Source organism: Myotis yumanensis, unplaced genomic scaffold (genome assembly GCF_028538775.1).
Source record: "Myotis yumanensis isolate MYYU_CA2020_CCGP unplaced genomic scaffold, mMyoYum1.0.hap1 SCAF_6, whole genome shotgun sequence".
Classification (NCBI taxonomy): Eukaryota; Metazoa; Chordata; class Mammalia; order Chiroptera; family Vespertilionidae; genus Myotis; species Myotis yumanensis.
This window is the reverse complement of record NW_027223757.1, coordinates 75,139,661-75,158,106: the sequence shown is the minus strand read 5'-3', so window position 1 is coordinate 75,158,106 and position 18,446 is coordinate 75,139,661. Positions and strand designations below refer to the sequence as shown.

The following is an 18,446-nucleotide window of genomic DNA, read 5'->3' as shown; positions in this document are numbered from 1 at the left end:
CCCTGTTGTCTGTGTCCATTGGTTAGACCTATATGCTTGCATATAAGTCCTTTGGTTGATCTCTCTCCCTTACCCCCACCCTCCCCTATCTTCCCTCTGATCGATGCTTCTCTGTTTCTGGATCTGTTTTTGTTCATTAGTTTATGTTGTTCATTATATTCCATAAATGAGTGAGATCATGTGATATTTATCTTCCTCTGACTGGATTATTTCACTTAGCATAATGCTTTCCAGTTCAATCCATGCTGTTGCAAATGGTAATAACTCCTTTTTTACCGCAGTGTAGTATTCCATTGTATAGATGTACCACAGTTTTTTAATCCACTCATCTACTGATGGGCACTTAGGCTGTTTCCAAATCTTAGCTATGGTAAATTGTGCTGCTATGAACATAGGGGTGCATATATCCTTTCTGATTGGTGTTTCTAGTTTCTTGGGATATATTCCTAGAAGTGGGATCTCTGAGTCAAATGGGAGTTCCATTTTTAGTTTTTTGAGGAAACTCTATACTGTTCTCCACAGTGCCTGCACCAGTCTGCATTCCCATTAGCACTGCACAAGGGTTCCTTTTTCTTTGCATCCTTACCAGCACTTGTCATTTGTTGATTTGTTGATGATAGCCATTCTGACAGGTGTGAGATTGTACATCATTGTTTGACTTTTTTATCCATCAGCGTTGATAATTTCTTTTTAACTCTTATCTTTGAGGTTGGAGACCACTTTCCTTCTTCTGGTCTTCTATTTGTGAAAGGCAGTGTGGATCTTCTATCCTGCGAAGTTTCCTCTTCCTGGGTTATACTGTAATCAAAAATTAAATTCAGGAAAAATAATGGGAGACCCCAAGCTGGCACCAATACTCCTTAAGGCCTCCATATTGGGTTATAGCCAGTATACATCCAGCTTCTACCTGCCAATTAATTTATCCATTCTTCCAATATTTATTTAGTATCTCCTAAGTTTCAGACATGATTCTAGGTGTTGGAGATACAAAAGTGAACAAATCAATGATCTCTAGCCTCACAGAGCTTACATTCTAGTGGAGAAAGCAATACAATAAACATTAACTGATGTTAGATTGTGATAAGTAATACTAAAAAAATAATAAGGCAGATAAGAGGAACAGGTGGGGATTGCGATCCTGGAAAGGGAAAAAAGAGTTCTGGGCAAAGCAAAGAGCAAATGCAAACTCCCAAAGGAGGGACTGTCATAGTGTGTGCTTGTATGGAGAGTGAAGGAGTGAGAGGGAAGTGGGAACAATGTCAAAGGCAAACTATGTCTAGTCATTTGCCTAGAGTTAACCTCCATATCTATGAAATACTGACTACTGAGTGGCAACAAGTTATAGTGCAGGAGAAAATTAAGACTAAAAAAAAGAGGTGATAAGTATAACCTAAGATTCAGGGCAACCATATCAAAAACAAGTAAGCCAAGTAGAATGAGTAAAACTGAGACTTCAGGCAAACCATGTTTCTGGACAGAGTTCAAGAGGAGAGCATGTGGTAAATCTGGTAAAGTAGAAGAAATCGGAATAGAATCATTATCAAGTTGTCAGACAACCATGAAATCCAGGAAATTTATAGGAACTAAGGAGTCTGAAGGCTGGCATAGAAACAAGATGACGCATCAGTAACTGAGTCTGATACTGAGGTACTTAATATCCAACCAACCAGAAGAGTCCTTCTCTGCTGTCACCCTGGAGGATGATGATCCAAGAGAGATGATGTGAGTGAAAGGTTCCAGGCCAGGATCACCCAAAATACCCAACTGCTAGTGATACAGGGACCAGTGGTCATGTTTTCTGGTGGAGACATTCTTTTAGCATATCAAGTGCTCCTTGTCAGATTTCTTCTCTTTGCTCTCATCTTTCTGCATACTGCCATCAAGTTTAGCTCTTACTAGTAAAGCTCCTTGTTGGTTCTAGTAGGCCCTGAAGTATCGATGTTGTTGTATTGATTTCCTGCTTAATGAAAGAGCAGGAGAGAAGGAAAAGGCATAGGAGTAGAAGTAGAAGGAAGGATAAATGAAATAGGAAGACAAGTGGAAAAGAGAGAAAGGAAATCTGGACAATTTAGGATCATGACTCAGATATTGGGCATCTCCCTTATGACAGGTGGTTATAGAAATCAGAAACTGCCTGGGCTGTGTTCCTGTGTTGAGTTTACTGGAGGGATATTCCTCTCATATCACACTCAACTGTGTGACTTCATGCATAATTGGACGTTACTTGCTCATTTTCCCCCATTGAGAGAAATTAGTTTCTTAAGTGGGAGATATTTGTCAGCCTGAAAAAAAAAAAGACTTCTCAATTTGTATTTCACAAGTTGGCATCTATATAAAAGACAACTGGGAAAGTATCGATTAAAAAAAGTATTGCAGCGCGACATTTATTCAAGACTCAAAATATTTCAGGCAGTTTATAGAGCAGAGAGATAGATGTAGTCCCTGAAGGCTTAACTTGTGAGCATCAGCATTGACTGAGGAGAGCTAATTTACTGTTTTCCGAAAGGAAATGGGGTGGAGAAGAAGAATTACAGCAAAATGCTTAAACAGAAAGAGAGTCACAACTTTTTATTGAATCATTGTTTGGGATGGTTTTGCAAACTTATCAATCATTTTGTGACATTTTACAGTGTAACAAGATTTTGGTGTTGGGGAAACATCATTTTGAAATTGCCCCAAACTAGATTTCTCTCTCTCCCTCTTCCATCAAACTGACATTGGGTACAAGTTTATGAATCTTGAATGATTGGTCTATCAGCTAAAACTTTTTAATGGCAAATTACAGAAGTAAACTTGACTTTGAAAAAAAGGGGGGGAATCTAGTGTAAAAGAAAGGGAAAGTCTTCGGGAACCTCAGGATAAGAAATGCAGCTGGGCCCTAGGAATATTTCGGAATTTATTCTGGAAGGCCCTCAAATGTCTCTGCTCTCTGGGCCCCCTGTTTATGCACTTTGCTTTATCTTTCTTGATCTAAATTATATCTGTTTTAATACAGATTAGGGCTTTCCCATGGTTTCCAAATTGACAGATTATAATTTCAACCTCCCAAAGTGACCACAGAGCTATTTAAATGCCTATTCCATATTCTTGGGTGAGAATATCTGTTTGCTACCCACTGTCCACTGACGTAGGTCAGAAGGCCACCCCTGGTTTCATCATACATAATAGAAACATGGTTTCTAGAGATCGAGCTCTGTGGATTTGGGGACATGAAGGGAGTGTAGTTTCCAGAAATGAAAAGTTGTTATGGGCTTGGTGAATGTGCCTAATTCATCTTTCCTACCATGCCCAGAATGAGAATGCTGCCTAGCACCAAGGATGCTCTCAATAATTATTTGTCATGTGAATGGTTACTAAATGAATGTACTAGCGAGGAAATAAAGAACATGTTTGGTTAGATAAATGAAGATTTTGCGTTTTGAACATCATGACAGTAAATCTTTGAGTTGATTGCTCTAAGTTAACTAAAAACTAAAGTTACATTAGTTAAAATCATTTGATTTCTAGCTGTTTTTCTGTATTTTAAAATTTTTAAAAATCGTAAATGTTGTGAAGACATTTGAATGACTTAATAATACACATATTTATTTTAATGGTGTTTATTTCTCTATTTAAAAAATTATTTGATGCTCATGAAGACTAAACCTGGAGTAATTCGCCCGGTACCCGTAAAATCCAAAATATTATTGAAAAAAGAGGAGGAAGTCTATGAACCCAACCCTTTCAGTAAATATCTGGAAGATAACAGTGACCTCTTTTCTGAGCAGGTGAGTAAACATATAAGAAGTTCTTTTATATTTTGATAAGTGGCTGTATATCATATATAGTTCTATGAATATAGTATGTGCAAGAAAATGTCCATTTAATGGAGTATCCTTAGTAATAAAATAGGTCATTTTTTTTGCATGATAAAAATAAATTCTTATATATTTTCAATTTCCAGAATGATATTTTGAAGTATTTCAATGTTGTGCTTTTAAAATTTTTTTTCTAATACTGATGATATTATTCTGGGGAACAAGACAGTACTCTCTATAAGGACATCACAAAGTCACCGGTTGGATGTATCAGATATGTGTTGTATTCTTATTTCTAAAATACTGTTTTCTTTTGAAGAGATGTACTATTTTAGATTTGGTTTATTAGTACATTTGCAAAAGATATATTGTTCTCATATTAACATAGAAATGATGTGACCCCCTAGATTGAGCAACACTAATTAGAAGATATGTTATCAAGTTATTTAAAGCTTTGTTGTTCATTCATTTTGTGTGTGTGTGTGTGTGTGTGTGTGTGTGTGTTAAAAAGATGTACTATCTTCCTCTAGTATATCCTATATTTTGGAGGAAGTAGAATGGAAGGTTGTCAATGGTGTTTTATTAGATATTTGGGAAAAAATGTAAAAATAAATACTCATGTAACATAAAACTTCACAAATCATTTCAAAGAAAACTTTAGATATTTATTTATAAGATCACCACATTGGATAATCTTATCTAATAAAAGGATAATATGCAAATTAACCATCACTCCATCACAGAGATGGCGGCGCCCATAGCCACAAAATGGCGGTACCCAGTCCCCTCAGCCCTGCTGGAGTCCCCCAGACTTGGGGGGACGGCCACTGAGAGCAGGCAGTGTGAGTGGCCTGGCGGGATGCTTACTTCATCACCTCTGGGCCACGGAGAGCCTCTGGGCAGCGGGCGCGGAGCGGCCAGGCCCTGCAGAGAGCAGAGAACCACGGGGAGTGGGCCTATGCCGTCAGGGCTCCCCGATTGGAGAGGGCTCCCCTGAGGGGTCCCAGATTGGAGAGGGTGCAGGTTGGGCTGAGGAACCCACCCCCATGCACGAATTTCATGCACTGGGCCTCTTGTCTATAATAAAATAGTCTTATCAATAAGGTGATATACTATTTTTAAGTTTTAGTTTGAAAATAACTATCTTGTCCTTGTAAATATAAATGAAATCTATATTTATGAAATGTAAGCCACATATTAGCTTTATAACCCTTAGCAAGTTGTTTCCTCTCTCTAGGCTGCAGCTTCTTAATGTATAAGATGAGGCATTTGGATCAAGTACTTTATTTATTTATTTATTTATTTTTCTCACCTGAGGATATGTTTATTGATTTTATTTATTTATTTTTTAATTGTTTTTTTTTGTTTTTTGTTTTTTTTTTTGCTAAAAGTATTACAAAGGGTATTACATAAGTGCCCTTTTTATCCCCCCCCCCCCCCCCCATGGATCAAGTACTTTAAAGGGTGCTTCAAATTCTAAAATTTGGGTTACTTAAAATCTAATATTAACTCTGACTGTATCTGAAGTCCATATAGAGCCTTGAAAAAGTTCAACATAAATACTTCCTCATGATTAACTATAATGTTTATTTATGAAGCAGGGAAGAAAATATTTTCTGTTTATTTGTCTATACTTTGTGACATGATTTTAATAAATTAAAAAATTTTAAAAAGCACTGATAATATTGAAAATTATAATTAGAGGAAATTATTTATATTTAATGGAACATAGTATAGTTCTCGATTTAAATTAAATACAGGGTTGTTTAACTAATTCCACATATAACAGAAATGGAAATTTCTGTTAAGAAAGCATATTTCCATTATCAACAAAACACTTATTAAATATCTATTGCTTGCATGTCACTAACATTTTAGAGGTTTAATGTAATATTTTAGATAGTATAGGGTGATGATAAAAGCTTTATTAGTAGTATATTCTTATATGACAAAAATGCCAATAGTTAAAATAAATTTCACATATGATACATGTAACTTACATTTGTCAAGATATGTTCTAATGCTATATATAATATAATAATTTTCCTCTTGTATTATAATTTCAAATTTATGCATTTTAATTTAAACAAGATTCTTTGTAGTATATTAAGTTAATCTACCTATAATTTATCACAATTTGTTGTCCTCTGAAATGATAAATTCTGTTTTCAAGTGTAGGAAATTCTTGTCATAAAAAGGAGTTGCCATTTCTTTGCTTTGCTTTTCCTGACTATATAGCAAGTTTAAAGCTCTGCTTATTTGCAACATAAACCTATGAATTTCTAGATAATTTGTTGAAAATTTGAGCTCTTTTGCAAATATTAAGGTGCCACAGACATAATCTTATTTTTATTTTCTTTCAACCAATTTATTCTTGTGTGTATCCCAATTTCTGTGTGGAACATGGGAAGTAATAGGAGTCTGCAGACTGTTGGAACTGAAAGAACTCCAGCATACCACTTAATAGTGAATTCCAAACATGCCCTGGGCTTATTCATTAACCGTGCATGAGAGAGGCAGTTATAATAGAACCGAGGGGTCACTGCACAGTGAGAAACTCCACATACTATCAACTTGTCTCTTTATATAGAGGTCCAGCTGCCATCTCACTGGGACAAGAATCTACAATGGAGGCAGCTACGAAAGACAGCTCACTACAGTAGATGCTTAGTTCTGCTTGCAAACAAATTGAGTAATAACAATTTATAATCTCAGATTGCTACTTTCATCAGAACACTTCAATAGAAGAGAGTGTACTCAAATTCAGTTCTAGCCACTATTGCGTTCTCTCCTGCCACCACAGAGTAAATTGAATGGTTCCAAACTCAGCTGATATCACCCACCCATGTAATGGAAAATTCTTTAGCCAGAATGTTGGGCCAAATTGAAGCAGCTCACTTTCACTAATCTGCCTTGTACTGGGGACAGTTCCACATGACAGATGTTGAATGAGATTGTTAAGTCAATAAATTTCCCCTAGCAGCTTCACTGCCATAAAATATGATTTCAAAACTCTCTGTTGCAAAACATCAGACACTAAAGATGATGAGACCAGACGGTAATGTATTTACTGTCACTTAAGAAGGTACAACTGGGCGACCTTTTGAACTGATAATGAACTGAAAATTTGCCTGGAGACAGTCTCTGAGTACTAAAAGGAAAGTTGGAGACCACATGCAGAATCAAGTAATTGAGACTTATTAATTAACAGGTTTTACATCAAAATGGCACAGGCCAGGAAGCTTCTTTCTGAATTAGATGGATTTTTTTTTGACAAAAACTCTTCATAATGAAATTTATGCTTTTCTGAAATTACCTTTAAATCCATCATTGCATCATTTTGTGGCCTTATTGAGTTAATATAAAATATCTTCACTCTGTACATATGAATTTTAAACTATGAAGTGCTTTGAAGCATAGTTCTATTGATAATACAATCAATTTCACTGATTAAAATGAAGATTGTAAAGAGCCAAATGGTTTTTATTTTGTCTGACTAGTGAGATTGCAAAATATATCGATTGCTTTCTGGTCTCTTAATGTACCTAATTAGATAAAGGTTGATTTCTTCACTGAAGATACTCAATTTAATATAAAAAGTAGTTGCTAACTTCAGTTCTATAAAATATTCTCTCATTCTTTATAAATTAGTCATTCAACCCAGGGTATTAGGTATGTCATTTCCTTCTTAAAGCACTAGGGTAATGTATGAAAAAGGTTTGGGGAAGAATTAAAGGGGAATATTGTTGTTTTCATGTGATTACCCCCCCACCCCAATAAAAGGGAAATAATGCTTCCCAGCACGTATGCCTCTTAAACTTTATTTTCCTTCGAACTCGCTTCTCAATAGGGAAGATAGCATGTTGATGTGTGAAAATGACCATTTAGCAAATTTCCTCCATACCACTTCACAGAGAACATAAAAGAATAATTATAGGGAATTTTCTTGTTTTTCTTTTCTTTTTATTTTTTTCCTGATTTTTCTTAGCCATAATACTTGCTTATCTCTTTCCAAACTTTCTGTGCTTGACATTAAATTTTGAGGATTATGTGGGCGATTTTCAGATTTCTAATGATTCATTGAGTTATATTTCTACTGTGACCTTCAATTTTACTTCTTTATGTCACCCACATGTTAATATTACAGGGCAAATACCTTTTTTATAAGGTGAGACTGATAATATTGCTTTATTCTGAATAACCCTGGCTTTGCCACAAATTGTGACTTTTTCAACATTTGTTTCTCAAGATGACTCATTGTCTTTTGTCAGGAAATTATATTTTATTAAGAAATATTTTTCAGATTGAAATGTTTAATTTTTTAAGTCTAGAAATGATTAAGTGGTTTGCTGAATTGTTTTAAGGGGGAGAGAACTGAAATTCCTTGTAGTGTTACATTTCTTTTGGAAGGGTTAAGGTCAGAGATTTGGCTTCTCCAACTATTACCATGTTGTTTTTGTTTATCCAAGTAATGAAATACTTGTGAGTTTGTCTTCTCTTTTGCCACCCTCCCTCCCTGCCTCCCCTTCTTCTTCCATATGTAATAGGTAATAGACAACTTACTGTAAACAATGTAAAGTAGTATATGTAATCAATAATTTATCATCATTACAATAAACTATTCTTATAAATATATTGCTCTATAGAAACAGTATTTGCTTTTTCTTCTAGCATATAACCAGATAGGATCACCTCTTTTTTTTCTTTTTCTTTTTTTATTGATTAAGTTATTACATATGTGTCCTTATCCCCACAATACTCTCCATCCCCCCACTCATGCCCTCACCCCCCTGTTGTGTCCATTGGTTAGGCCTATATGCTTGCATCACCTCTTGAAACAGGATTTCATCTCTTCCTTTTTCAGGCTTTAGCTTTCTCTTGACCTTGTATATGTATCAAAGTTGAAAGATTAGAACAAAAGGATTGTAATTTTCTGTTGCAGTGTCTACATTGCTAAGAGAAACTATTTTTTTGGTCCCCCTTCCCTTGGCTCATGTACATTTAAGAATCTTAAAGAGATTATTGCTTTAAAATGAACCCACACACAAAAACCTATTTGCCACTTCTTTCATAATAGGTAGAATTATTCAATATTTCTAATAATTAAGACACTAAATTCTAATAATTGGTGAAGTTCTGAAGCACTGTTTGCTTAACAAATACTTGGTGACTGTAGTGTCTGACTCTACCCCAGTCTACTGGGAAACAATGACAATCTGAAAGGTTTGTGTATATGTGTTCTACATCTTCTTAACCCATGATGTCACCATATATCTTTATCTAAGAGAGAGGGCCATTGACATATTTAGAACTTATCATGGAAAGTATACTCCAGTTTTAAAATAAGGCCTTGCTTAAATAGAATTAAAACCTGTATAGTAATTTTATCCAAAAAATACTAAAAACAGTTAGAATGTCAAGAGAGATAAGGTAGCTGTGTAAAAATAATATTAAGTAATACCTAAAGTAAATGTTATTCAGAGATTAGAAAGTCAGTTTTATTTGTTGGCAAGAAAAAAATACATTCTTATGTTTTACTTCACTGAGTCTGTCCCAAAACTTCTTGAACCTTGAGTGAAAGTCAGCCTGTGAATAGAACTGTAGATGGTAACTGTCGCATACCTTTGACATCACTTTGCATTATATATAAGACAATTTGGGTAAAACTAGTGCCCCTCTCCCAGGACACTGTCTACAATTTTTCCTCCCTCACTACGCAGTTTCAATTCAACTTCCTTACAATTATTTGAAGGATAGTTATTAAGTATCTATAGGCAATGCAGTCAGAGTGAAGGGCTTGTCATTTTATTTTCTCTACTGAACACTTTCTTTGACTCATGAGTGGGATCAAGGTAGAATGCATAGAGGAGGATATATTAAACATTGGATGTATTATTTGAATATATGGGCTATGATTGATGTGTTTGGAACACATTATAATCTCTAATCATTGGAGAGATTACATATTTTAAAGTGTGAGTGAAATTAGACTTTGAATGATGACATATATAAAGGTCACAGCTAGACATATAAGTCTGAAGATGAGTTTTCTGAGGAGAATTAGGAATTTCTCTTCCTCTCTTTGATCCAAGATAAAATAACTTAAAGTAGGCTATTTAGGCAGAGAAAATAAATCCAACTGAGGGAGCAATCACAAGAATGCATAGGAGAGAATGAGGCAGAGAGCTAAAACTGGTAAATAAACTCTGTTTGAATTTCCTTAAAATAAAGTCAGCTTGAGAAGCCCAGCCTTTAGAAAACTGAAATGAAGCTGGTAAATTCGGTCTCTTGAAATAAACACTATATGGAAAAAGAGAAAACAAATGTAAAGAATGTATTTTTCTTTATTTCAAAGGCTACATGGAAAGGATGCTCTGTAGTAAATTTGTAAATTCAAAATCAGTGATCCCTTAGGGACAGAAGAGCTATAGGTTTTTAGAGTTTTTCAAAATGATGTTCTAATCTCCAAATACTGACATCCTAAGTGCACTTTAATTTATTGTAGGCCAGCCATCCAACTATTAATTTGTCTTATGGTCCTTTAGATCTTTAACATTTTTTAAAATCTTACTTTCCCTTATAAATATAAAACTACATCTGGTAAGAAAATAAGCTACTTACCAGGGACTGGATTGTCAGTTATCTTTATCTTGTAGAGTTTTGAGGCTTAGCAAATTTATCTGCTCAAATAAAAGCAAGAATATATTTACTCCATTGGGTAAGTTCAGAAAAATAGAGGTGTTTTTCTGAATCGTTGGCTAAAGTTTCCAGGAAGTATTAGGCCAGTGGTTCTCAACCTTGGCTGCACATTAGAATCACCTGGGAATCTTTTTAAAATCCTGATTTCAGAGGCCCAGAAATCAGGATTTTAAAAAGATTCCCAGGTGATTCTAATGTGCAGCCAAGGTTGAGAACCACTGTATTAGGCTCTCATGAATTTCATTTAGTCAAAGGACTGACCCTTTACAGCAGGGGTCCTCAAACTACAGCCCGCGGGCCACATGCAAATACAAATATTGTATTTGTTCCCGTTTTGTTTTTTTACTTCAAAATAAGATATGTGCAGTGTGCATAGGAATTTGTTCATAGTTTTTTTTTAAACTATAGTCCGGCCCTCCAACGAACGGTCTGAGGGAGAGTGAACTGGCCCCCTGTTTAAAAAGTTTGAGGACCCCTGCTTTACAGGGTCAGGCTAGTTTCATTTGCCCATTTTAGAGCCTGCATTCAGGGAGGATCTAGTGACCTTACTCATTTTGATGTGAAATTGAACCGAAGGGAAACTAGGGCAGCTTGGTTTTACATAAAGAGCTCTATAATGTGGTTCTAGTTGAGACTGTGTGATTAACCATCTCTACCCAGTGCATTAGTGAAACCTGAACTTCAGTGATTAAATGAGGGGATTAGACTGAAGTCAACCAGGGTGACTTTGGCCCAGACATTGTTGTTGTCATGACTGGGAAGGTGGGTGCTACTGGTATCGAGTGGGTAAGAGGCCAGGGAGGTTGTCAAACATCCTACAATGCACAGGACAGTCTCCCCCCTACCCTCCACCAAATTATCCCACTCAAAACATCAATAGAGATTCCCCCTCCCTCCCTGAGCTTCCAGGACTAGACCAGCTTCTGGCTGCCTTTCAGCTCCAAGGATACTATGACTAATGACGCTCAATACTGCCGTGGCCAGGGGCATTTGAGTTGAACCAGTATTGATTAGGTACCTTCTTTTTGTGTTTTAATTAAGAACTTTTCCCATTTGATTTACACAGAGGACGTAAGTCAGCCTGCATTTATAAAATCTCTCACATTCCACGTAGCCTCTACTCATAATGATAGCCCTGTTTGGTAAAGGACATACATTTTCATTGACTCTGGATATTTCCTCAAAATTGGGGCTTTTCCCTCTTTCTAGACTTTCTTCTTTCTTGTTGTATTTCCTTAATTGTTAGTTGTCAGGGCAGTCACCTAAAAGAGACATTCTTAAAAGTCAGGCAGTCCGTATGAGAGCTCTTAAGATTCATGGTGTTGGATTAAGTCATTCCTGACTCTGGACTTCATTATACATCTGCAAAATGAGGACATTGGACTTTGAAAAGCACTTTTGAAGGTGCCTTCTTACCCTGAAATTCTGTGGTTATGTATTTAAATATTATTGAAGCCCTCCTGATATTTAACATCCCTGCATGATCCACAAAAAAAATTGCAGAGACTATTTAAGGCATAAATTTTGTAGAGATAGAAGGTCTTATTCTACTGTTAAAGTCAAAATCATGACAAAAAATACTCATCCCCAAACAGTTTACTATGATTTTTCTTTTGGGACTGAGCAGTTTTGGGTAGTGAATCTTCTTTTATTTTGACTTTTTTTTCTTTAAAAATCACTTTCTATTTACTTACTCTTTGTAGAACATTAAGACATCATAAGTATAGTATATTACCACTATTTCCCTTTGAATACTTTTGCCTTACTCTTCCTTAAATTAAAACTGTGGGAGGAGAGGGAGAGATATTCTCAAAATTAAATATATATATGTGTCTATATAAAATACACACATATTTAATAGACTTTTTAAGGGTCCTTGTATTTGCTACTTAAATTATTCTTTGTCGTTTGTTTTTTGCGTGCTTTTCACATTGGCAAATTTGACGACTATTTTTGTTGTAAGTATCCTCAATAAGAAGGCTAAGTAGGTAACCTAAAATTGAAAAAAAGATGCTTTTTATATGAAAGTGAAGATTCCTTTGCAAGTCTTTACTGCTTCTGGATTTCCCGTTTTGCATTCTTTGAGTGCAACAAGACACAAAGGACTTTAGAATAATCCTTGCAATAAACTTTGGAGATAATTTTTGCTTTTCTACCTCTCTCTGGGATGTGATGTTAGACTGGGTAACAGCCTCTGCATAGAAAATATAATGGAGATTCAGAACATTAACCCATTCACTCACATTCCTTGTGAAGACAATAATAGATTCAATCAAACAAAACCCCAGGATATTAAAAACTGTAAGATCATTTTTCCTTAAAACTGTAACACTTCATTAATATGAATAATATGGATGCTGCATTTAATGCACCTAACTATACAACTCTAGTAACATGAAGAAGTTTGTAATCATTCTATATAATATGCTAAGTGTCCAGTTGTCCGTCCAACCAATCAAAGCATAATATGCTAATGATATGCTAAGGTTGCTCAGCCGCTCGCTATGACATGCATTGACCACCAGGGGGTAGACGCTCCAACCAGTAGGTTAGCTTGCTGCTGGGGTCCGACTGATAGGGACTGAGTGAGACAGGCCAGACAAGTCCTGGAGTCCTCCTGTGTCCCTCCCCAGCCCTAATCGTGTACTGGTGCAGTCCCTTGGCCTGGCCTGCGCCCTCTCACAATCCGGGACCCCTCAGGGGATGTTGGAGAGCTGGTTTCGGCCCAACCTTGAAGTCCAGGCCTAGGGACCCCACTGGTGCCTCTAGTGCAGTGATGGCGAACCTATGACATGTGTGTCAGAGGTGACACGCGAACTCATTTTTTTGGTTGATTTTTCTTTGTTAAATGGCATTTAAATAATAAAATAACTATCAAAAATATAAGTCTTTGTTTTACTATGGTTTCAAATATCAAAAAATTTCTATATGTGACACGGCACCAGAGTTAAGTTAGGGTTTTTCAAAATGCTGACACGCCGAGCTCAAAAGGTTCGCCACCACTGCTCTAGTGTAATATAAAACCTATCTGTATGTACACAACCTGCTCAGAATTTCAAAATAGTGAAAGTGTGTTTTTATAAAAAATAAAATTAAAGGCATCTATGTTTTTTAGGATCAGTCAAGTAGAAATTAGCTCACATTTATGTGCAGAGTGTCTTAGCTTGAAAATGTTACCCCAAAATAATAAAATCATTGTCTAGTCCTAGCTGTCCTAACAAAGATAGAGGAGTTAGAGGCATCCAAGTCAAGAAGAGCACATAGTTTCATTTTCTGTTTTAATAAAGAAGATTCTATCTCCTCACAGTATATTAGACATTTGCAGGTATCAGTCAAGTAACAAGTTTTTTAAAGACTTGGACATTTTCTACTATTTTGTAAAATAGGATAGTTTTTTGTTTTGTTTTTTGTCTAAAGTTTTACATATGTTTCCTTTTTTCCCAATTGACCCCCTTCCCCCCCCCCCCCCCCCAGCTATTCCCACCCTGGGCAAGCCCCCACCGCTCCAGTGTTAGGATAGTTCTTATGATCAAAGAATTTCTTACTGTTTTACAATCCAGCCAGTTTCCAAAAGCTCCTTTCACTCTCAAAATGACCTCTCATAAGGCTATTTTCCTCCCTAGATACACACAACACCCATTTCTATTCTGTGGTTCCCATAGCAGATTAGACACTAGGAAACTTGTGAATCTTGTCATTTCATCCAGTTTTACTTGTGAATTCAACATACATGTCTTTTCTCATCTCGAATTTCCCCAGTTTATTAGGGATTAGTCTAACCCCCATCAACTGCATGCCAGGACCCAGCCCAATTGTGATGGTTGAGCATAGTGTGACTTTCTCAGTCACATACTAGGACTTCTAATCTCTTTGCTTCTCCCCATCCCCTCCATCTTCTTCTCCCTCATCTTTTCCCCTCAGTCTAAACACACTTTTCATATTCTCACTCTGATTAATTATGTGTCCTTCCAGAGTTGTGATGTCCTGGATCCTGGATTTTTTAAAAGCTTTTTTTTTTTCTTTTCTTTTTTTCTATCACAGTATTACCTCTGTCATGGGTTCCCCAAATCAATTTTGAAGCAAAAAAAAAAAAAAAGGCTCTTTCATTTTGCTTTGAATTTCTGCCTTAGCTGCCACCATCAGAAATCCTCACCTGAGACATGATTATAGAATTTAGCTGCCTGGGCTGGTGGAAGGACCACAGAGCACAGGGCTATGGGGTTGTGAGAGCTGGAAAGTATTGCCTGGCATGTGGTCCTCGCAGTGCTGAGTAATGCTGTGGCTTCCCGGTGGGTGGTATCACTGCTTCTCTCCACAGTCACTTCCTTTCCCTCTATTCTTAGCATTTAACCATTTAATGTTTGTTTGTGCCTGGCTGTACTGTACAGATGACCCCATAGGAAAGAGAGCAGACAATCTCAGCGCCACCCACCCCTTGTGTCCTAAATGTTCTGAACCTTGGCTTCTCTTTTCTTTCTGCTACTCTTAATCTTTTCTGCAACCCTCAGTACTTCCTCACTTGAAACCGTCCCCTTCACACTCTGGCTGCCCACTCCATGTCCTGGTGCTCTGGTCCTCTAATCCATTCAGGGACCCTATCCTGGCTACTGGTTATTGGAGACTTGGGCTTCTCTCCTGCAGAGGAGAGAAACATTTTGACAGAATGCAAGAGACAGGCTCTGCATGACCTTGGGAAGAGCAACTCTCCACTTAATTTTAGCCTAGAAAAATGAGGCTGCTAATCTCATTTCTAATGCTGCCCATATTAATGCCCATTCATGAGCAAATGAAATAGTCACTACTTCTCAGTGCTCACTAAATGAAGAGTGAAAGGACTCTGAACACTTTAAAGGGATTGCTTGTTTTAAGTGTTAATTGCAGTTACTATTTCTTTGAGAATCATGATAATTTTGGAAGAAAGAAGTTGACTTCTTGCTAAAGGATCACTAAATATGTTCTTCTCTTCTCCTCACCATTATGAGGAACCATAGAGGCCCCTTTTGTACGTTACGTTCTGACTTCTTCAATATAAGTTGCTCCTCTGCACCAAATACACCTAGGTCAGCATAGGAAGAATTAAACTATATCTACAGAAAAACAGCATTTTAATGTTCTAGTGCCCACTGTAATTGATTATAAAATATTTTATCTTTCTTTTCCCTTTAGCATGTCTCTTCTAAATATCTTCACACTCATCTGTCATCTGCTTTGTGAAACTTGCTGTCGGACGACCGCAAACTTTAAGCGCTAAATAATACAAAGCCTAGCTCCAAAGTTACATTTTGAGCATTTAGAAACACTGTTTTGTTTTTTTGTATAGGAGATTTGAAATAGCTAAGCATATGCTATATTTTTTTAAACTTCAAAAATTCAATTTTTGTCATAATCAGGACTCAAAATAGATTGTGTTGCTTTAAGTATGTCTGTTTTAAAAATGCATATGAATTCTTTAAAATCAGGGCTGATAAGCAAGAAGTTATGCCATATGTTCAAAATTGAGAGGCCTAATTTATCTTGGCTTGATCTTAATGAAATGCAGATTATTAGAATCTCTTGGTAATTTGGGTTTTCTGTGATACCATCTGTAAAATGTTGACATATCTTTGGCTCAAGGAGTCACTCTTTAAGAAATACATTGTGACTGTTCTTGAGTGTATGAACAGGGTGTTATTTTAAATTAAAACTGTAGCAGAAATGCTGTAATTCGGATTTTCAGTTGTTATAAAACTCTAGGTAGAAAAGGGAAGCTGTAAAGAAGTGCTCCATTTACAAAGAAGCGTTGTTTTATCAAAGAAGTGGGAAGAAGGGGGAGAGAGGATGGAGTTAAAGGCTCCAGTAATTTTGCCTAGTGCTGCTCTGAGTTCCCAGGGCACAGGGACAGCAGGGGCAAAGAGAAAGTGCATTTTCACCTTTCAGTTTCCAAACCACAGGCAAGCAGGCGACCTTAAAATACGAGGATGCAATAAAAGAGCCTCAGATGTACAGACTTTAATAAAAAGCGCCCATAGTACCTTAAAGTGTCCTTTGTTGGTGCTGTAATGAAAACAGCTTTTGAAATTAAACAGTGTGACTTTATGGCCGAGAAGAAAGTGGGCTTATTTCTAGAGTGGTGAATGCATCCGATATGGCTGTAGCATTGCTTTTCTGATGTCTCTGTCAATATTTAATGCTTCAGGATCTGGAATTCCTTAATAAATAGAGCTAAATTAATTTTCCCTCTGCATATCTGTCTGCTAATTTGTTTATAATGCACAAAGAGATTACTTGCTTTATAAGTTCTTGTGTTCTTGAAATTTTGCAGGATATGAAAATTTGCAGGGTATAATCACTCAAAATAAAAGTCAAGCTCCTAAGTAAAGCTTTTTTTTTTGAGAAATATTTTTTCTAAGTATTTTTATATTGAAGGAGACAATTCTTTAGTAAGTGAAAGGCAATTTAAAGCATTTTATCAGAAATAACTGTTGCTTAGCTCACTGATAGAAACATGTACCAGACAATTTTATGATCCCTGTCCTTCCCTCAACTAGAACATTAACAGATTCATCTATTGAAAGCAGTGTAGAATGTTGTTCAATTTTTAGGAATCATTTAAAATAGTGATCTCCAAAGTAAGACATACCAACTTCAAGATAATTCGTTAGAGGTGGGAGACATGATGAAGATTTTGTTAGTGTTTGTTTTTCTTTAAACCTAAAACAAGAGTCACAAACTATGGCCTGGTACAGCCCCTGTTGCTATAAATCAGTTTATTGGCACACGGGCAAGCCTACTCATTTATGCATTGTCTAAGGTTGCTTTCACATGACCATAGTAGGAGGAATTGTGACAGAACATACGGTTGCCAAGCCTACAATATATACTAACTTGACCTTTTATGGAAAATGTTGGCCAACTCCTGACCTAAAATCACAAGAAAGATTTTAAGCTTTGCTGTGTCACATGGGTTTATATTGGTCTCCTTTGTAGATCTGAATGCTAGACAGTCATAACTCGCGTATATTCTAAGTGGGAGTTTCTGGGTGAGTTTTAGGGCTCTCTAATTTGGGGCGGTGGACGGAGCCCTCATTTGTCTATTCCTTAAGCTTGTAGAAACATTTTCCTTTTTTGTCTAGGGCTGCTCTGAGTTCCCAAAGGTACAGGGACAGTGGCAGCAGAGACAAAGTGAATTTTCACCTTTCGTTTCCAAACCACAAGCAAGCAGGTGACCTTAAAATACCAGGATGCAACAAAAGAGCCTCAGATGTACAGACTTTAATAAAGTGCCCATAGTACCTTCAAGTGCCCTTTGTTGGTGCTTTGTTGGCAGTTAATATGCCAGCTGGATGTACGATTTATCATTTTAACTATTTTTTGCTAAAATAATCTTCATAAAATGATTTGATTTTTAAAAATCTCCTGCAAAATAATCTAGATTGAATATACCATTACTAATATAGGCATAAAGAACAAGAAATGCCAGAGGTGATATAATACTTGTATTTAGTATAAATAAGCTTGTTATCAGCCATAAACATAAAGTATAAACAGTGATAACCTGTTTAATTTGATAAAAATATTTTGAAACTAGAGGCCTGGTGCACAAATTCATGCATGGGTAGGGTCTGGCAGGCCTGCCCCAGTGGGGACTCATCAGGCCAGGACAGTAGGGGAGAGGGACCACAGGCTGTTCGCTGGCCGGCCTACCCCCAATCGGGGTACTGGGGGCCAACAGGGGACCCAGCCAGCCAGAGGAGGGGTGCAATCGGGGCCCGGATCAGGCTGGTTGGCTCCTGCAGTGCACATCATGGTCACCCGTCATTCTGATTGTTCTGGTCATTCTGCCATTCCAGTCACTGGGCTTTTATATATAGAGATTATTTTTTTGAAATAAGATTTTTTAAAAATATATTTTATTTATTTCTTACAGAGAGGAAGGGAGAGGGATAGAGAGTTAGAAACATCGATGAGAGA

The 18,446-nt window shown here is 36.6% G+C and overlaps 1 protein-coding gene across 10 annotated transcripts in view; it reads left to right on the top strand.

Moving 5' to 3' along the window:
• Positions 1–18,446, top strand: part of MLIP (muscular LMNA interacting protein) — a 239,603-nt gene that overhangs the window by 182,434 nt on the left and 38,723 nt on the right. For all 10 annotated transcript variants that reach the window (XM_070418384.1, XM_070418383.1, XM_070418380.1 and 7 more), the window contains one exon: positions 3,639–3,767. In XM_070418384.1, coding sequence (XP_070274485.1) covers positions 3,639–3,767 — 129 coding nt within the window. The remainder of the gene's footprint in view (positions 1–3,638; positions 3,768–18,446) is intronic.